The sequence below is a fragment of the Anser brachyrhynchus genome (assembly GCF_964034855.1).
Source record: "Anser brachyrhynchus genome assembly, chromosome: W".
In the NCBI taxonomy this organism is placed as follows: Eukaryota; Metazoa; Chordata; class Aves; order Anseriformes; family Anatidae; genus Anser; species Anser brachyrhynchus.
Window position 1 is genome coordinate 25,843,831 of NC_137704.1, and position 21,573 is coordinate 25,865,403.

Genomic DNA, 21,573 nt, shown 5'->3' on the forward strand with positions numbered 1-21,573 from the left:
TCAGCTTTTCTCTTTGTCTAAAAACCCGTAATGCAGTGCTGTAAGAGGCAGTGCAGAGATAATTCTGTGGCCTTGCTCCATGAGAAACCCTTCACACCGTGAAGACCTTATATCCTGGTGGGTAAAACCTTCAAAGGACCGGAGACTTGCAAGGAGCTGCTGGTGCCCGGATTGTTTTAGGAGAAAAAAGGTTGATGTACAGTATCAGCTCTCTTATCAGTCCAGCCCAGTGAATCGAGTGCTTTTCCTGGGCAAACTGATAGAAGCGCTAATAAAGAAGAGAATGAATAGACACACGGATGGACGTGATATGACGGAGGGGAATCAATACGGCTTTTGTCGAGGGAAGTCCTGCTTCGCTTCCCTGTTAAAGTCCTTGAAGGAATCACGGAGCGCGTGGGCAGGGAGATCCGGTTGATACCATTCTCTCGGATTTCCGAAAGGCTTTCGATAAGGTCCCTCAGAAAAGGCTCCTGAAGAAATGAAGTCGTTACAGTAGAAGGAGAAAGATCCCTTTGCGATAAGCAACTGATGTGGTAGAGGGCGAAGGAAAGAGAGACGTTGACATTCCTGAGCTGGGGAGTGATGCATGCCAGGGTCTGGTGCACGGCGTGGTGAGGAATGAGCCCCATACAATCTAGACAAGCAAAGTTAGAATAAAATTAGTGATTAATTGCCTACTGCAAGCTCTGGTCCAGCTAAAATTCTCTTACAAGTTGGGATCGGCGATAAGTTTCTGCCCAGGAGGTTTGACTGGCTTTACACGGATGTGACGAGGGGGCGGTGACATCTCTGTGACCGTCGGTGGAACTGAAATGGCACAAAACTCTTAGAAATGCTCGGGGTGATAGATGTGTGCAATGGGCAAAAAGGTGAGACTTGGGCACTTTGGGCTGGAAAGTGAAACGAGTCACAGTGTCTGCTCAACCTTTATAGTACCACGGGTATTCTAGTGGCCTGTTGAAATGAAAAATTCCCGAAAAAGGAGAAAATTTAGCATATAAATCCATTGTCTGTATAGCCATCCACTGCCAGCGAGTGCGTAGTTTTCTTCATGCCCTCACTTGAATCTTTTCAGATTTTTGTCTTCTCGATATAAAAAGTTGAATGAAAGTTGGTTTTAAAAAAAAAAATAGCCATTTTCTTTTTCCTTACTTCATTCATTTTATCCGCTTTACTTTTGTCATTTCCTCAAAAAAAAATAATAATAAAATCAGCAGTAATATCTCTTCTTTTACAGAGTATCAAAGTTAGCTGGTTGCCTCCACCACCAGGCACTCAAAATGGATTTATTACGGGCTATAAAATCCGACACAGAAAGACTACCCGCAGGGGTGAGATTGAAACACTGGAGCCAAACAACCTCTGGTACTTGTTCACAGGTCAGTGTTCACATGGTACAACCTTGCAAGGTTTTTGATGAATTAAATGCTTTGGGAATAAAATATACTTTCACTTCAAGGGAACATTGATTTCTTTGCTGGCAGGTAGCATTTATTGTGTTGTACAAAGACAGTCTTTATATTATTTTTTTTTTACCCAATTTTTTCCTTATTGTTTTTTTTTTCATATATTTGTCTCCTGGATTTTTTCATTATCATTAGTGAATTTGAGGCCAAATTCCTCGTGTCCGATAGCTTCAGCCTCAGATAGCTTTTTAGACCACTCAGTAAACATCTATTTTTGTACGGGTGCAAAAATATCGATTTCCTCGGTTTCTATTTGAAGACTTTAGATGGCAAATACCTCCTCACAGAATAAAAAGGGCAACAGTGGATCATAACAAAACTGTAATTGCAATGAATGAAAGTAGCCAGGTGAGTATTGTAGGGGTAGCAGTGAATTCTAGGAGCTGAAAATGAATTTTGCTCGTATTCTTGCATTATGCCCAGCCGTAACTGAGAAAGCAGCAAAGCAGCAAGGGAGAAAATTAAACTTTGTCAAAGTCCATGGCATCTTTATGACCGCGCCTTCACCTCAGATGGCCTGCTTTATGTTTGCTTTCCCATATAAAGTGCAATCGGTGAGAATCAGGATTATTTCTGAATTGCATACTTAAGAATAAAAACGTTCATTTACCAGTTTGGACAGGAAAAGCAGAATTTCGTTTCAAAATTAAATAAAAGCACGAGTAGAACTTCTTATTTATTTATTTATTTTTAACGAGGAAGGCATTAAATATTGAACCCTCAACTTGGTTGTCTTACCTCGGCTGCTGGCCCCGGTTCCTGTGGGGTGATTTGTGGAGGATGGTGTCTAACAGCTGCACGAGAAACTCGTGGTTTCTGGGGAGAGATTGTATACTGAGGCCTTTAGCCAAGCTGGAAAGGATCTGTTTCCTGGCTAATAAAGTAGAAATAAAGTCCAAGTCCCAGAGCAAAGGCACAGACCTCTGACGTTCCCCATCCCCAGGGCTGGCAAGGTGGAAAGGCAGCGGCAGGTTACGGCCGTCGTCTGCTGGGCTGGGAGCACAGCAGATTAATCTCCGTTGTGGTAGATCCCCACGCCTCGAGCTCTTTCACATGAATTATTTTGGGTCTGGAGAGCTGCAGAGTCCCAATGGGACCGCAGCCCTCAACCCTCCCACCGACCCCGTCCACCGCTCACCTCTATGCAGTGGAAAGCAAAGTGCTTTGTTTCCCAAAACTGGGCAATTCGGGCTTGGGAAGGCAGTTAGAAATACATCCCGGCCTCGTTATTACCTTCTGCATGCGTATATTGCGATTGCTAGAGCCGCGTGCCTCTTCTAAATGGACCTTTTAAATATTAACACGGCAACGCTTTAGATCTTCGCTGCCATCCTGCTTGGTAGGCAGGTGCTTTGCGGGATAATAGGAACACCTGCAATAGCACAGGAGTTTAGAGTCACAATGCTGGCTCTCGAATAGCTGCTAGCAATTTGAGAGTCACGTCAGCTGAACGTTAAACCGCTCTTTTTAATCACGAGCGTTCTTCTCTGGAGAACGTCCGCAATTAAATGGAACGTGGTTTTTTTTCCTGTGCTTTTTTGTGGTCAGTATAGGCGAGGCAAAAAGGTAAACGTATATCCCCGCCGTAGGGCCTTGGAGGTCCTGTGGCACATCGAGCCGTGCTGCAGTGATTGTCTTCTGATGGCTTTAGCCACAAAGGAAAACATCTGTTTGGGAATTCCTGCTTATTTCATAATATTGGAAAGATTTCATGTGATTATTTCCCGGACTGCATGCTCTGAAGTTAATCGGGAGCACCGGCAAGCAAAACGCTGTTCAGTTGCTAACCTAGTTCCTAGCCTGCATATTTTATGCGTAAGGAGAGAGTTACCTGGAGCTTCCTGCATTTGAAAAGCAGGGAGAGCTGTTTTTGTGCAATGTGCAATTAGTGGCTAAGCTATGTGAAGCAATTCTTCAGTTTCCCACTAATTGGACTAAGTTCATTTTATATCCATGAGCTCAATGGATGGGAATTAGAGCCCAGCCTAGTCACGGGCCAGTGCGGCTCTCATTCATTTTCTGAAACCTCTCCTTTTGGTCAAAATCCCTTGTTCCCCCCCAGTGCCTTGCAGCACCATCCCCAACCGGGCTGGGAGACACAAGGGCGGTCGCCGGGGGCTGCGTTGGGTAAAGTCGCAAATTGTTTGGTTTTCCTCTTCTTTCTGTACGATTTCACTTGTTTTGTTTGTTTGTTTGCCAGGACTGGAGAAAGGAAGCCAGTACAGTTTCCAGGTGGCTGCCATGACAGTGAACGGGACCGGGCCGCCCTCGGACTGGTACACGGCAGAAACGCCCGAGAATGATCTCGATGGTAAATGCATCTCTCTTAAAAGCTGTTGTCTCCAAAAGCTTTCCAGCTGAGGGCTTTCACTGCCCTTGTCTTCTAGCACAAGGTTGGGGTGACATTCCAGGGTCTCACCTGGAAACATCCACAGATAAATGTTTTCTTCTGCTCTTGGATCTCTCATGTCTTGTGCTGTGTTTCCCTGTTACCGCCACGACCAAGGAGTCAGCAGCCTCCGGGATCGTGATTCTGTGCCAGAATGTAGCTCCCGAGCATCGTGGCCGTTTGCAGTAACGCTGTGAAATGGATCTGGAACTTCATAAACGATAAACGTAATCAACCAAAGGAACAACGAAAATGATGCCAGCAATCCTAATAATTCTCCAAGCAAATATTGAGATACGTCGAATATTCTTTCTTAGCCTTTATCTGCAGATTTTAGAAACACAGGTTGGCAGTGAAGCTGAATAATTAGTGAAAGATGATGAGATGCAGATACCTGAAAACCGCGGGCTTTGTAAATCAGCGCAGATGCTGACACAAAAGGGAAGGAAAACACAGAAATGAAAGGGGTAGATAAAAATGGCTGGGATATTTGAAGAAGTGGAGGAATAAAAGGAGAGTAATGAAAAAGTCTTACCTGAAAAATTAAGCAAAGTGCAAAATAAAATGGAACAAAGAAGCTGACAGATGGAAATCATGGCAAAACTACAATCCGTAAGAAGCAGAGATGCAGCAGAGCGGAGATGAATAGAAAATGAAACTGGTGAAAATTGCTATGATTTTTAAAACAAAATGAATCGCCTAAAAAGGATCAAAGGCAAACGGGATGAAAGAATAAATAAATAATTAGTTTAAATGCACCGTTGCGCTTGATATTGGCTTTCTTTTGACTGGATGGATTTCCTTACGATCTCAAAACCAACTTGCAGGATTTCTGCTTCGTGGCCTTTCCCCGTGTCCAAATGCAATTTGACAGCAGACCAGGAGCGGCTGCAGCGCGAAACAGGAGTGCCCGTACAGGTGGTTTCTCGTCAGCGTTTTGAAGGATACCTCTAGGCGGGTTGAAACTGTGCCAGCGGATCGCAACCTGCCGTGGTGCGTGATGATATCTTTCTAACCATGATTCGGCTGGAGAAATGATGTTGTTAAAGTGCAAACAGCTGACTCGGCGCTGGACCGAGCGACAGATAAATTCTGAGCACACCGCAGGATGCAAAAAAAGGAAGTAACACGTTTGAGCGCGTTCCTTTCAATTCGGGTTTTGTATAGATCACGTTCCTGTGATGGTTTTGTGCCCAAATATGCGGAAGCATGCAGGCACACGTGAATAAATTAAAGCAGAGCCATTCTGTTTGTTGTATTTACATGCATTTGCATTCGCAGCAGCGATGAATTACCGTCGGGAAGCTGCAGCAGCCTGATGCTGGGAATGCAGCCTGCTAAACCCTGGGGATAAACCTGCTTTTTGCAGTAGTTACGCAGAGTCCTGCAAGTGGCAGCTAAGAGGGGGAGTGCTGGAGCCCAGCTTGCTATCTGCAAGTCCCTCCCAGCTGCTATGGCTCCTGCAGCTTCTCGTGCTTTCACTGGAAGCCTGCTTGGCGTCAGCAGCACGAAGACGAGCAGTATCCCGGAGAACGGCGCCAGCTCCCGATGGATATTCGTTTTAATTAGTGTGTTTTGTTCAAGTGATTAGAAATCCAAACATAGCTGCTTCTTCAAGGTTCCCTAGAAAGCTCGCGTGCCTTTACTGACAGCTGGGAAGGTCTTAAATATTTATTTTCAGCCTCACATTTCGTGCTTTAAACAGAAAAGGAAAAAAAAATAGAAACTGAAAGCAATGCTTTCCCCAAAGGGTCTGGTTTAAATAGCTGGAGCAAGGATGCAAGAGAATCTCTGATCAACTTTGTGAAGGTATCCTCCAGGAAAATGGGTTTATGATGCTTGGTTTCTGATTACTGCACCGAACAGATGGAAGCTGTTACACATATTAGATAGCGATATAGTTTAGCTTCAGCTCTAAATTAGTGCTTTAAGAGCATGACAAGCCAGACTGCTATCACGCTGCAATTCATACTGAAAAGCGATTGGGGAAATATCCGAACGAAATGGGACGAGTGAAAACTACCCTGACTTGGTAAAATATACATCCATGAAAGTCTGAGAAAATTGCTAAAGTGACCCAGAAGTAAAGCATTTTTCAAACTTGACAGCGAAATTAGGGACCTTTAAGTACATTAAGAATTCCCTGGATGCCAGGCGTGGGTGCTCGAGCCATCGCGTAGAAACGCAGCGAAGGATTCGGAGGCACGCGTGAGAAGACGCGGCGTCCCAGGAGGAGATGTCACATCAGGCAGCGACATGGCACTTCGGCTCCCGTTTCCCGAGAACCTAATTGCGTGTAAGGGAAGAGACTGAAGGGAAAAAAAAAAAAAGAAAATCTGATTTCGTAGGCAGAGCTGACGAGGAATCCTCCCGTCGGATGCTGGGTTGTGGGCTGGCTGACGTCTGAGCGCAGCGCTTGCTTCCACGAGCCCAGAGGTTTCCTCACGTGAGAGATGATAAATTCCTGGTGCCATCGATAAATTTCTTTTGGGAAATTTAGCTCATTCGGGATTTAGGGTGAAGAGCTGATTCGGCACTTCAAGGAGGAGAACGGGACGACAAGGACACTTCTCAGAAGTATTTCTTGAAGCCCAGAAGAACCAGAAGGAAATGTGTTGACCTAGAACCGCAAGGAAATGTCCTGAAAAAGAAAGCAGGAATATGAAATGTGTGTTTCTCCAGGAGCTTTAGTCCTGGGTATCCGAGTGCTGGTACACTGAATCAGCAAAGGCTGGGTGGTCGAGTTCCTGACAAATTGATGGATTAAGATGCTTCCTGCATGTCATGTCCAGCGTGAAGCCTGACTGTGGCAAATACGTTTCTCTGTAAAGAGAAGAAAAAAATATATAGTTTGAGGGGGAAAAAAAGTTAATTCTGAATCAACTCGGGGATGTACTAAAATTTGGAACTGGTTCAGAATAAGAAAAAAGCCTCTTTTCCAGAAAAAGTTTAAAATAAATTTAATTAGGGTGTAATTAAAACTGATTTATGCAGAGAAATTAAGCAAAAGAATGCATTTTCCAAAAGTAGCTCTGTGTTTATGACGCTTTAGTATTTGAAAAATAGTTCCAAAATGTTCACTCCAGCTTCATTTCGGAGGCTTACTTCCCAAGAAGGGTATGAGAAGTTACGTTGTCTTTTGCTCTTTGAAACCAGAAGTCGTGATTTTGCTCTGAAATGCACGAGTCGCGCATTTGAATTGCTTGAAACAAATGACATGGAATGTATGAACGATGTAGTTTTAACCCAATGGTTAGGTGGTGGTGTCTGTACCGCGGTTAAAATCTCTGCAATGTGTCAGATGCAAAAAATATCATTTGCAGGTCCTTTGAATAATTTGATGTCCTTTGTTGCCTGGGAATTGCCGCTTTTAGGATGCTCAAGGAATTGCAGTATTGCTACTTTATCTTAACTTTCCGTTTCAAGGCCTTAAATTATTATTTTTATCCTCGGGGCTCGCTTCCGTCGCTTGCTTTGCAACCTGCTCTGTTCAGTAACTTTTGGTTCTGCACTGAAACAAAGTTTGAGAACGGACTGGGGGGTAAATGGCATCTCTACCCGACTCACAGTGACACTCTGGGCACAGTCTGTTTCTTCTTTTTGTGAGTAGCTACGTTGCAGTGACCCTCTCGTCAACGTTTAACCGAGATCCATGCTTTGCAATTTTACGAAGTTGAATGCAAAGGCCTTCTAAAGTGGCTGGGTGTTTCAGACCGGTAACGTACTAAGCAGACTTCCTGAGGGTGCAACAGGTTTTCAGACTCCTCTAATGCCTTCATCAGCATTCAGCTGAAGGCACATAAAGCACCAAGGACGCGTATATGGCGCTGGTTATTGAAAAGTGTTAATTCTTCCTTTTTATTGCCTTTTCCAAGGTTTACAGTGGGAATGCTTCACAACCGGGGAGTGTCTTTTGTTGGAGTTTACATCGTTTCGCCTTACTGCTGTTGCCTCACCCCGGCCTTGTTGCCTACGAGCTTTTAGCTATTATATTGCAAGCCTTTTTATTGGGGAAAAAATAGTAACTTGTCTCTTTCTGCTCTCAAAAAGACAAGCTACTGTGCAGCTCCTCTGAGGAGACTTGTGATGTGGTAGCTGTGAGTAAACTCAAACAAAAGGCATTTACCTAAACTTTAAAGTAAAGTTGGGCTCAGAGAAGGCAAAGGCTGCCAAATAGGCTCCAAGTGATTAATTGCTGCTTAAAGTAATGAATTTTACCCGAGAATACCTGCAAATAAAACATCTCAGTCTATTACTTCATGTCGGAAATGTCGATGTGTTGTTTAAAGCGGCTTCAAAGTAAGAGAGGCATGTCCAAGAGTTCAAATTCACTGCTTGTTTTCGTGGCAAAGAGACAGATTATTGCCAGAATGTACTAGCACGTCCCTAACAAAGTCAACCTTTTTGTTAAATATTATAGCTGACGAGTGAGCGCAGGAGAACTCGTGCAATGAGCTGTCAGGCTCCTGCAAATAGACCAGGGAAGATAAAAGTTATCCTATAGGAAATTCTTGCGCAGGTCATCTTTCGTTATCCTGCGTAGTTTCAAATCTCTCTTGTGCATTTATCCTAAAGGTGGAAAGTGTTAGGAGATACTCTTAAAAATGGAAGGGAAGGGAGGGATGTAGCTCAGAAATGAAATTGCATGTAAGCTCTGCATGTAACCGGGGCATCTGGTCGTTTTGTGTGTGTGTGTGTGTTGTTTTAATTTAAATTAAATTTTTAATTAATATTTTAACATTTTTTAATTAATATTTTAACATTTTAAACTCGAACCTCATGGATAGTAAAATTTAATTAGAATATTAATTTGTTTCTTTTTGTTTGAATCCCAGAATCTCAGGTTCCTGACCAGCCAAGCTCTCTCCATGTCAGACCCTTGACCACGAGCATCGTCATGAGCTGGACTCCGCCGCTCAACCCGAACATTGTCGTCCGCGGGTACATCATCGGCTACGGCGTGGGCAGCCCATACGCGGAGACCGTGCGGGTGGACAATAAACAGCGTTACTATTCCATTGAAAATTTGGGTAAGTAGTCGTTTTCGTTCGTAGTAGCAGAAAAAGAGCTCCCTCTGAGATTATGCTAGTTGGTAAGTTTATTTTCAGGCTGCCACTGGCGCTTCCTCCGTATGTTGTTTTCTTAGGCTGCTCATGCTTTGCAGTTCAGAATTGGTTTCACCTTTAAAACGCTGGACACACTCAAACATCAAATTTCTTTGATCAAATGCTGACTTTATTCAGTAGGTCGTGTCTTGTGCTCCTAATACTGACTCCCACTCGTGCAGAGAGCTGGATCTAAAGATGGTTTTCCCCAGGCTGGTCCCCCATGTTTGAATTGAATGGCAATCAGAAAACTCCAATTTTGTGTCTGTCAAAACGGTGTCAGGAGAGATGCTTGTTCATTATTCGTGGCACAGCCTCTGTGACAGTTCATCTGAATTCTGAGCGTGATGCACAGGGACCTGGATCCTTCCGCTGGTGATGGACCGTTCTCCTAGCGCTGGGAAAACAGTTCGAAGTCTAAAGGAAGGCTGAAAGTTTAATCGTTCTCTTGTCATTACTTCTTTAGCATTTTTATTTCAGGTAGAAGTGGTGTAAGTTTTCTGCTCCGTAATCTGGGGATGATCAGGTATTACTGGAAGATTAATTAACTCGGTGAATTAGGGGGGCACAGCTATACTTTTTATCTTAATTCTGTAAGGACAAAACTCTTTGATACCTGGGGTCACTTCTCTTTGCTATTTGTACTTTATAGCATCATGAAGCTGCATCATCCAATGCTTTTGCTGTTTCCTTGGGGAAACTTGGGAAATACACTGGAATAAAACGTTTAATTGTTACCCCACCAAACACGTCCTCTATGTTCAGTGGTGTGTTTTATGGTTAACGTATTTGCAAAGAGCCATAAACTGTCCCAAATACTCATCTACAGAAAAGAAAATGATATGGAGAGAACTACCCAGACCAACGTGCTTTGGCAAAGGCTGAGGAGATGCCTACAGTCTGGAGCTCCTGACGGTCAGCCCTCCCTGAAAGTATCTTGATTAACAGCTGGAGAAATGCCGTGGGTTTTATGAAGCTTCGGTGTTTGGTGTTCTTTATATAAATATATTTGTGCATTTGTTTGCTTCTTAGACCTCTGATAGCCGCTGCCATCAAGTGGAAGGTATGCTAAGAAGCACTTGCAGATGCAAAAGCCTTCTACTAGGCTAACAATACTTGGCGTTGTGGAAAGCTGGTGGTATATTTCACCTATTAGAACTGTTTCTGTGGATTAAAAGTTTTCCAATATTCTTGGCTGTTCTGGCAGGCAGAAGTACATAGAAAGCCCAGCGTATCAAGGAGGATATCTCAGTAATACACTTAGAGAAGTAGCCCTCAAAGATCTAGCAAGTGTCAAGGAGCTGTGTTGAGTGTAACAAACATTTAGTTATAAATAATCTGGTTACTGAAATCAAGGTGGGTTTTTTTTTGTTGCTGTTGGTTTTGCTTTTTTTTGTTTCATTTTTGCCAAAAATCCTTCAGCAGTCTGAAGTTTTACAAAAGTTTTTCAAGTGGCAAGTATCTTTTCACTGTACATTTTTTTGGTTTGATTTAAATACTCAGCATGTGAGCAGCGGAACTTGATTGCCATTGTCCAGACAAGTCACAGGCATCTGGTCCCTAACTGGCTACAGACGCGAGCGCTTTGGTCACAAATCCCGACGTGCAAATTTTAAATTCAACTTCTCTGAGCATTCATATGTACAACTTTGAAAATCAATTTCCATGAATAATGGCAGTAATTAAATTCCATCATTTAAATATCCACAGAAAATGAACCCCAGAGGGATGTGACCAAGGGCCCAGAGAAAGCTTTTAAAAAATCAGAACAGTTGCCAACACTTCCTGCATTATTCACCGGCTTTATTAGAAACCATTACAAAAAAATTACATGAAATGATGAGACGGAATTATTTTCCTAATAAAAACACTGTTTTCAATAAGGTTATGAATTAAGTTGTTCTGCTGGCAGGTGGGGAGGAAAAATACTCCCTAGAGGTTTTGTTGGCTCCTCTCACCAGTTGCGACTGTGACACCTATGCAGGAGAGGTAGGCATTATCTTAAAAGTGATATGCAAAAGCAACAACAAAGTTAGATACCTAAATAAATGATGAACTTCATTGTGTTTTTCTCTCCCCGCTGAAGACTTTGTCCCTTTTGATCCTCGTGGCTTTTAGTGTTTGCTTCCTCTTGGCTCTCCTTGGTCTTGTTAGACAGAGATGGGGGAGAGGATGCTCCACTTCAGCCAAATGATGTACGTAGGTGAAAATTCAGGCTTTTTCATCTTCCCAAAGTTCACTGCGGTCCTTTGTATTTTTCTTCTGTATGCAATTTTGAAACACTCTGCAGACCTATGTATCATTCATATGTTAGACTGGCAGGTACTCGCATTAAGGAGCAATCAGATTTGTCTGCCATCAGCTCCCTTTCAGAAAGCCTGGCCGACTCTCATTCGCAGTCACCGTTTTCACACACCCATGCATAAACCAAATTCTCCAGGTCTGTGTCAGGCATTAATTTTCTTCCATAAGCTTCTCCCGTAGACCTGAGAGAAATGATGCTGAAGAACTCCCTGGTTAAAACTCGTTCAGTGCTGTCTTGAACAGGGATGCAAAATACCTCGCGCCACGATATGGGCTCGTACATGTATCCCCGCTCTTTTTCCTGGCAACAGTCTTTGTGTGTGGTTTTGTTTGGTTTTCTCAGTGTTCAGCACTGCACAAAAGCACCACCTGGGTATCTTCCCAAAGATCTTACAGTTGAGAGATAGACAAGTGGGATGTACACGGGTGTTGAAAGCTGAAGTTGACAGCCCCCGTGGCACTGGCTCGCTGGCCCTATTCCCCTTCCAGCATTTGCAGTGTGGTTGCCCTGGAAATTCCTGCCTTAGTGATCCCTCTTTGTCTGGCTCTTCCTGCCCTAGATTTGCGATACGGTTGCTGTAGCAATCCCTGCTTGTTCAATATATAATGCTGATATTTGTACGGGTTTTGTTCCCCCTTCCCTAACTTGTTTGTGCAGCCGCGGGCCATTGTTGGCCACCTGCTTTTATTAGTACAATTGTTAGAAAGTTCTGGAAATACAGTAATCTGTTATAGTTTGTATTGTTATGCTAAATTCTATGGTTAGTTCCAATCCAAAATTACTTCCTAGTATGATACAGCGAGGTTGGGGCAGAATCAGAAACAAAACGTAGCCCGTGCTTTAAGCCAAGGACCGATCATCTTCTCTGCGGTCAGCTGGTAGCTTTCCTTGTGGCCACGGGATGTCCACGTTCACTCCTGAAACCTTTGTGATCAAAGAGGACTAATGGCAAACTCTCTGGCCTGCACTCCAAGCTGAGTATTTATTTTATTCCGCTTCAGGTGGGCTACATCAGCCCACATTGCTTCTCTAGTCCATCAAGCACGAAAAGACGACACCAGGGATAGTTCAGTCCATCCAAGAGCTCCGTCTTCTCATTCTTTCTTCTCCCTGTTGACAGCTGCAGACGCCCGTAACTTGGCCGTGGTGTGCGTGGTTATGCGTCAGAATACATCATCCTACAGCTAATTAGGAAATGCCGAATATATTTGCACCTTCAATCTGCTGCTAATGATTGACTAGGAACGCCTCGTACTAGTTGCACCTAGTACTTACAGCTTTTGGATGGAAGACAGATAGCAGTTTCTTTAGAAATCCTATTAGATACTTCACTGCACCTCCGTAATCCTAAATTTTAATATTAATTTGAAAACTCTGCTTGAAAGCACAGGGCTTGGATGCAACGGGAGACCTTCTTAAGTAGATCCCTCGTTAGGGAAGGGTGGAGACGTACTCGCTTACGGAGTGGCCTGCTTCTTAATACCTTCCCTCTCGATAATCACACTGATAGGCACACTTCATGTGGCTGCTTTGCATCATATTTGGGGTACTTAATTGATTACTTCCACCAGGCAAAACTTTTCTAAGAACCGGCTCAGCCTGTACCCGGGCTGTTAGAGCAGTTGTCTGAGTAGCGCACTCGAGCTGCTGAATAAATCACTTGAAAAACATGAAGAAAAGTACTCAGCCCTTCATAATAGTGATTGAGAACTTTATTCTGTCTGATGATCATCTTGAATACAAGTATATAGAGGTTATACTTTCTCTCTGGAATGAATTAAATAGGGTGGTTTTCTCATGACTGAGTGGTCATATTGCCTGGGAGACACACTCGCTGCGGGCACAGAAGAATCCAAGAATATACAGAGACTTCAGCTTTGTCGGTGAAGGATCTGTTGTGTTTTCTTTCTGCAGCATATGAAAGATACTTGATGTCGGTCTCATAAATTTCAGGAGCAAGCGTCCCCTGCTCTTGTTCAACCTTTTCTGTGACAGAAAAAACAGTGCCCGACTGACTTTCAAATGAATAATTCTAACGAGGAGATGCATTTCTAGAGAACCACTTCATTCATTTATTTATTGCTTTTTCTTATTATTTGTTGCTTGTGATTATAAATGGAAAGGCTGATTAATGGTTGCTTTAACAATATTGGAGAATTCACGGGTGCCAATTCTGATCTTTGACACGTAAGAAGTAACGATTTCTGTGCTGATCCAACTCAGAAGACGGTACACGTAGCAATGAACTGGCAGGGCTCATCTCCATGGAGCTTTGTATTAAAGCTTGCTCATGAAATAAATGCTTAAATGAAAAGGGAAGAAGCATGCCAAGGAGATTTCCATTTACCGATGCTGCAAACATAAAACCCAGAGTATCTGAAACAAAACACCAGCTGTAATAATTTACATAAACCTTTTAGTAGGTCGTAAAGCTGTGTTTTTAATTAATATATTGAAAAAATAAAGCACAGTAACTTTAGAATAGCGTATTGCAACAGGCTAACAACATTATTATATCATCCTAGGATATTTTGATAACTCACTGTGGAATATTTTAATAAATGACAGCGATAATGAATACAAGTAGGCTCTCCTTGGCATCCTTGCACTGGTGCTGCCATTGTCGTGATGTCCCAAGAGCAAAAATGCTTTGAAAAACCTTTGGATGGAAACAGTAGAGTTATCCTCTAGATAGTAGCATCCTACTACTAACAGTAGGGTATCCATATGGCATCCATAACATTAGTCCATCTGTAAAATGCCCTAAGCCTTTCCAAGAACAAGTGTATAAAATGACTGTTTTACAGCTATTCCAATAACTTTAAATATGACGAGAAAGGAGTACCAAATTCACAAGTTTTCCAGAAACGTGGACTTTCTACCTTAGAGCACATCCCGTCCTCCCCCTTTCTGTACGTGAGAATCATTTTATAAAGAGTTTTTAAGCACAGCTGCCTTTCTGTGACCTAAGAAAAAGCTCCATTGATCTCCCCGAGCATGCAGGAATTCATATGCACCCTCTTGAAAGAGTTTGATTGGGAAGCTGGAGCGCGCACGTCTTGAAGTATTATTTTCAGGGCTCTTTTTAACTTGAACCTTTGATCCTCCCGGCCCAGCAATGAAAGCAAAGTGCAGAATGTACAGCACGTCTAGCAAAGACTTTTAAAAGTTCCTCCCTCTCCTCCCATAAAGCCCGGAGCTACGCACATCGGAAATTTTTAAGCTCCGAAGAGCAAATTTAATGGATGGGAGCAATTTCTGCTTAATTAGTAGTTTGGAGAATTGGAGCTACGGTATAAATAATACGAACTTATTAAAAACTCACGCAGAGAAGTCGTTTTATAGTGCGCTTTCCTATCTCTCATAGGCGTCGTTTCCCAGCCTGTGCCGGCACACTGGCTCTCAGCAGCTCCCCGATGATGGGATGTCCCCGTCACCCCACGTCCCGTGGTGGTGGCAGCACGAATGGACAAGGGTGGGACACGCTGATGTGCCCCTGTCCTCCAAGCTGCCCCTGCCTAGGTCACATCGGGTGCCGAGAGTAAAACTGTCACAATCCCTTCGGTCTGCCACATTCATCTAAACTACAAAAAAACAAACCCCGCAACCCAACAATTACAAATTACAAGAAATGAAAATAAAGCTCTTAGATCTAAATTTCTATTTTAACAAACGTATCGGTAGGGATACTGAGGATTCCATCAAATCCACCTTCATTTTAAGCGCAGATCAGATTAAATTTGACCCTCATGCATAGACAAGACAACAAAAAAGCATTTGGGTTTATTGGAAAGGGAACGAAAGAAGGTTCTTCATTTTCTTTAATCTTTGCAGATGACAGTTGCGGATTATAACAAAGACATGAAAGGGAACAAAAAAGCTTTTTAATGTAGTTTGGGGTTGTTTTCTTCCCTTCGCATTTTTTAATACAAAATGGAGTGGCGAAAATCAAACAAAAATCTGTTAAATTTTGTGCATCTCACTGTTTCTCTCATAGCTCGCATTAAAACACAACGCTAACAAGGAAAGGCACTTTGAGACTCCGGGGACTGTTCATTTTCTTTCTTGCCTTTCAAAACTGACTGTCGTTTAAGGAATCCTGCCATCTACCCAAATACTTCATGCATCAATTTTCTCTCGTTCCTCCCTGACTTTGTTTTGCTTGCGGAGTACAGAGAAATTACTGGCAAGCAAAAGGGTCGCTTTGAGATCCGTGCTCTATTTACATTACACGCAGATCTGGCATAACTCCCCCAAATCAGAAATTGTATAGATTTTAAGAGCATCCTCAAGTTAATCCTCTGGGCACAAGTGGATTGCAGCCATATAACTCTGTGTAGGAATCCGCTCCTCTGCTTCGCTCTTGGTGACTTTCCTCAAGGTATTTTGGTTTATTTATGCCATCATTCTCCAGTTGTAATAAATAGCTAAACTGGCTTTCCTCACAAAATGTTTAGGATCCATTAACAGTAAGATGGAACGGAATATTCTATATATAATAATGCTGGTGTAAGCTGTATATTTCTACTTATGGTTGGTAAAGAACGCAACGCCTAAGAACAACTCATCCCAACAAATTGGGATAGAAATGAAACAAATAGCCAAGAATATTTCTTGTTTATATTCATTTATCAATAGAAAAGAAAATAAAAAGCCAAAATCTTCATTACAATCTCAGTTTTCATGCACAAGGACAGCTACGACACTGCACCTCGTCTTCTCGAGCGTTACTGGTATCATCAGGGGATGCCAAGGAGAAGAAAACTGCCAAGTGACCCAGATTCGTAGATCCACATTTGCTTGGACTAAAGAGTTATTTTTTGCAAGGGAAACAAACCTCTCCTCCCAGTGCAACTTTCATTGTTATTTTTTTGTGTGTGGGTGCCTGAAGAAATCTTGCCCACCCTCTGGTTAACCCGACTGGTGCATTAGTGGCATTTCCTCTGGTGTCAGAAGGCATCTGGAGTCACGGCCATTCATTTTTTATTCATTTCTCCATATGTCTTACACTTCATTTTCTGCTACACTACTTCACTTTCCCCGAGTTTGACTGCATTTGTAACGTCAATAACAAATGTCTGGGATACACATAGGGATTTTTTTGTTGTGTAGCATCAGCACCGACACTGAATGCACTGAGCTTGCAACGCACCGTGGGGGTTGTAAAGGTTCACATCTCCACAGGAGACAAGACCTATTTCTAAGCATGCTCAAATTACAGCCTTTGCTTTGAAAAAGCCCTGCGCACTTCGTTGTAATGCACACAGGACAGAGCTCGCAAGCGAAATCAGGAAGCGGGCATAATGTATGACTAGGTGACTTCTTAAAAACAACTGTAAATATGGATTTGTGGCGCGTCTCCTGAACTGCATTCAAATAAAAGCACTTCACAGATTCTCATTATAAATTCTCTTTGCTCCGTTAAACACCGTCCCTAGTGTTTTCAAAGTTAAATGTTTCCCGAATGAGCCCGAGCATCTGTAAATGCCCAGGCTCCCCCAAAATAGCGGGGCGCCCTGCGCTGCAGCAGCCTGGTGTGATGCTCTGGAGGTCGGTGCTCCCCAGGTCCTCGTGGCACGGTGGCATGGTGAGCTCCCTCAGCCGTACCTGGCCTTGGGGGTAGGTGTATGTTGGCTGTGAGGACTGATTTGCTGAGAATTGTTTGAAATGGAGATGTGTAGGACCCCCTCTGTCCCTCGTCCCTCATCTCTGTGAAGCAGATGGGCAGAGCTGTGCTCTTCGGGGACGATTCCAGCTTGACTTGAATTGATATTTTAACCACGTCTAAGTATGAACAGGTCTTTATTATTTGTGCTACGGAAGTGCCCACAAGTTCAAGATGAGATCAGGGTTTAATTGTCTAGTTAATGTAGAAACATATTGCGAGCCTCTGCTTCATATAGCTCATAGGCAAAAGACTAAAGGAAATGGAAAATAAAAGTTAATACCGTGGGGACTGAAGGTACAAAAAATGGTGAGTGGTCCATAGTTCTCCCAAGAAGTTGGTCACATACTGCAAGTACAAATCCAAGTTTCCACTGTTCTCCATAGTCTATATTATATACTATATATATATTATTCTATATTATATACTCTATATTCACTTTCAGAACAAATGGGTCTTTTGTTTTGGTTTTGACATTATTTTTTTATTTCCTAAGGAGGCCTTTAACTCTCAGGCAGTTATTTTGCTAGTGCAGATGTTTCCAATTTTGATGCCTCAACCAGCAGTCTGCGTTGCTATTCAGGTCCTAAACAGAAGCGATTGATTTTCAGGAGACATCAGCACTCCTGATGCTTAAAACCCATGTTATTTAGCTGACATTATTTTAGCATTGGATGAAACCTTTCTGCATGGAAAAAAAAAAAAAAAAAGTGCCAAATTAAAAAACTTACAGTTCGTGCTTTCTGTTCACAAAGAAGTTATAAGGCCCATTCTGTATCACCATGGAAAATGCATACTTGAATTTAACAGTGAATTTGGTAAGTTTGCCTTAAATGAACAAAGTTCTTCGCTATTTTTTGTGGGTTGCTCAGTTTACCAGAAGACAAAAATCCAGGCCAATTCTGCTGTGCTGTAAAAGGGATAATTCACTGGTAGGGCTCTTGTTTTATCGGAAGCGATACACGAGCTCTTTATTATCCGTTTTAGCCTTTCTGATAGTAACTCCTTTCCAAATGACCTGACACAGTCCACAAAGTAATATCGGAGGGGTGTCTCCTCATCCACCACTGAAGTGTGGCTGTTGATGTCGTACAGAGTGCCTAGAAGGAATAAAACAAAAGTGCTTTGCTCTAGATGACAACATAGAAGAAAGTCATTTGGAGAAAGTCACCATGAGAGTCTATTCTAGCGAATATTTAAATTTACTAATACCATTAAAGACTGCTAATATGATTTAAAGATTTATTTTTTTAAAAGATGGACGTAATTTCCCTAGCTTGTGCTAAAATCTGCTTCCAAGCGTTGCTCTCAAGGGGAATTGTATGTTGTCCAAGAAGTGGAATACATCTTCCTGACTGTTTCTTTTAATGGGATTTAATCTAATGTTAGAAACCCATGGATATTTGTAAAATGAGAGTCAAGGCACCTCTCTTTTTTTGGGAGATGGTGTACAGTGCATTGCTTGAGGGTAATTTCTGCACAGAGGAGGCCAAATATCCTTTGGGTTGAGGTTAGAGAAAAACAGCATTATCTTTGACGGTGATGTTGGCAGCACTTTTCCCTCTTGGTTTCTTGGAATCCAATAGCCCCGGTGTGCAGAGTTTATACTTCAATTTGACATTTGTCCTATCGACAGATTACCTTTTCCTGGCAATAAGCTAGTGTTACCAGGTCTTGGAACTGATGCTGGTACTATTGATTACCAAGTGCAATGTTTTTGCAAACCCAGACAGGAGTAAATGAGGCTGATCTTCGGTTGCTTCTTGAGATAATTTGGAATGACTGCCCCTTAGAGGGTTGCTCAGCACGGGTGGCAATGACATGACATGCAGGGCATAGGCATAATTCTCTTGAAGACTTTTTCTCTTTCAGAAGAGCAATTCCTGCAGGAGTTACTCTGCTTTCAACCTCGTCTAGACCACCTCTTTGGACCGCTGCCTCACTTTTTGACAACCCTTATATATATATATTTTTTTTTTTCCCAATAACTTATAGGAATTCCTCTTGGTACAGCTCCCGCCTTGTCCCTTTACTGCAGGGTATTGTCAGACCCCATCTGTTTTGACAAGATATCTTTGTTTCCACTTTGTCTATGGGGAGACTACAGCTGTTTCTCGTGATGGATCCCTTCCTACTGTCTCAGCCATCCCAAGGGTAGCTTCCCGTAGCCTACAGTTAAAACCAGCTTAGTAATGGAAATGAAAAAATAAAATTAAAAAGCAGAAGGTGGCAGTTTTCTTCCTAAGCAAGCTCTGGCACCATAAGCATGTTATTCCACTGTATTCATGAGCTCATCCTGATGCTCAAGTGGAGTAAAAGGGACCAGATCTAAATGAACTGCTACTTCCCTTTGTGCCTCCCTTTCTGTAAGGATCAGGAAAGGTGCTGACAAAGGTGTTGGGAGAAGATTATTGAGCATCTAACTAACCTTTATTGTTCTTTTATTGGCTCCATTAAATTAGAAGAACTTCAGCTGTTGTTAAGCGCAAGACAGCAGTTCTAGGTGGTGTGATGGGATGAGCAACGTTTCCACAACGATCAGGAGACTCTGCCTGAGCTTCAGCTCTCCCAGAGTACTAATCTGCAGAGCACTCTGCCGGTCCCTTGTGTCAGGTAATTGTTATAATGGGGAATGAGCAGAACCGAGAATGAATTTCTATTTGAGAGATAAAGGAGCCGATCTGGAAAAGCAGCCAAGCGCACTGCCCTCTTCGCAACACCGTAGTTCAAGGCTAGGGGTTTTCTTGGCGAAGAGTTCACGTCTGGTTATCAAACGTTTACTTCATAGTTTAAAGAGAAAATTAAATTCCACGTGAAAACATTTGTCAAAAGACCCCGTGTAATGGATGTAGAGATGTTGCAATTTTCTGTTCTTTAAGAAAAAAATAACTGTGGTATCTTCAGCAAGTTGCTATTCGTTGATTATTTTCTTTTCAGTAGCAACATCCGTCAGGAGAAATTGATTTTGTTCATGCTTAGTTTGGACTTCTTTTACCTTTTTTTTAAAGTTGAACTGCACAACACAGCTTTATTTCCAGAGCATGTTCCGCACCAACATTGACATGATGGATTCTTTCCTGGTGCTCTGATTAAAGCTGAATTCTTCGCTCTGTTCCTTCAAAGGCAAGAAGAGATTTCATGTGCTAGAAAAAAAAAAAAGCATATAATTCTCTCCTTCTCCTGCTCCAGAATAGCTAATACAAATGGTAGCAGCATTGTTACTTGGTTGCATTCCTCACTGCAATGAATAGGAATCAGTTGGAAAAAAAAAAATAAATCAGAATTTACTCTGGGATTCTTGCAATTATCATCTCTAGAGCCCTTCTCTGTCATCGTTTCTTCAGCGCTGTAGCTGCCAGGAGTGCCAGCAGCCTTTCTGTTCCATTAGCTGCTGCTCTTATTAGTAGGTTTATACTAAAAACCTTTCCTCGTTTGAACTCCCATTCCAGTCAGGGGCACTTTTCCGGAGAGCATCAGAATGACCCCTTAAGTATTACAAATATATAATGCCGTTCAAAAAGCAACTTTCTGTGTGATAATACTAATGCTTTTTCACTTTTTTTTTGTTGTATCGGATTAAACAACAAACTCTGATACTGTGTTCAAACCCTGTGCCACAGCAAATTGCCTTTTTTTCCTCTTATCTAAGAAGAGACTCATGCAATTATTTATTGCTCCAGTTAGCAGCAGCTCAAATTAGCCACCTGAATTTTTCATGTTTTTAACAGAAAGCTGCAGATTGCATCCTCATCCCAATCTGAGCTCGTTTTTGCAGATGTAACCTTAGCCAACCTAGTTATAAACATATATCAAATGTCAGTCTGTTCAGCTGATAACATTTGATGGACTATATATTGTGCTGTATAGGCAATTGTAATGAAGGATGTGCTATATGGTCTTTGTTTTAAAATTTTCCACGAATTTATCACATTTTTCCACCCAGTTTGTCAATTTGCGTGAGTACATTTTTCATCATCAAATTAGCTATTAGTCACTCCTTTTGCTTCTTCATTATCGGGAATTCACAACGTATTTTGATTAAATGTGACAGTTACATGTTTTGGGGGTTTTGACAGTAATTTCTAGAATCAGGTTTCACGAGTAATTTTTCACATTTAAGCTATCGATGTTCAAGGTGACACGCTTTTCTGACTAATGTCTCATTATTTAAAATTTAAGCCAAATGAAGTCCAGATGTCTGTGCTCTCAGCATAATCAGTGGAGATGTATACCAACCCGTAGAGGCTGATTCATCTGATCTTACTTAAATTCCTGTCTTAGCGGTGCCCTTCAGAGGTGCCTGCCTCTTCCATCCCTATAGGGACAGCCCTAACGTGCGTAACTTGGAGAAAGCTGCAAAAAAAATATGATTAATTCCATTGTCTGTTGTCATATGTGCTCTTCTATACGTTCAGAGAGCTCATGGCTTCCATGCATTGGTAGGAAAATAGAAAATGGATAGGACCGTGGTGAGGCACGTTTATTTTCAAAGGTAACCAAGTAGTTAGAAAAAAAAACTATGGTGCAAAATTTGTCTTGCTATAGTAACCGTCAGCAAATACTTGGTACATCTCCAAGTCCTGAAGCTTCATCTTTTGGCATCCATCCCTACATTTACCAAAGTACACAACAGGGAATGG

The 21,573-nt window shown here is 42.2% G+C and overlaps 1 protein-coding gene across 5 annotated transcripts in view; it reads left to right on the forward strand.

Moving 5' to 3' along the window:
* DCC (DCC netrin 1 receptor) overlaps positions 1 to 21,573 on the forward strand; it is a 374,240-nt gene that overhangs the window by 291,302 nt on the left and 61,365 nt on the right. For all 5 annotated transcript variants that reach the window (XM_080571841.1, XM_080571842.1, XM_080571843.1 and 2 more), the window contains 3 exons: positions 1,241 to 1,382; positions 3,670 to 3,780; positions 8,694 to 8,888. In XM_080571841.1, the coding sequence (XP_080427967.1) occupies positions 1,241 to 1,382; positions 3,670 to 3,780; positions 8,694 to 8,888 (448 nt within the window). The remainder of the gene's footprint in view (positions 1 to 1,240; positions 1,383 to 3,669; positions 3,781 to 8,693; positions 8,889 to 21,573) is intronic.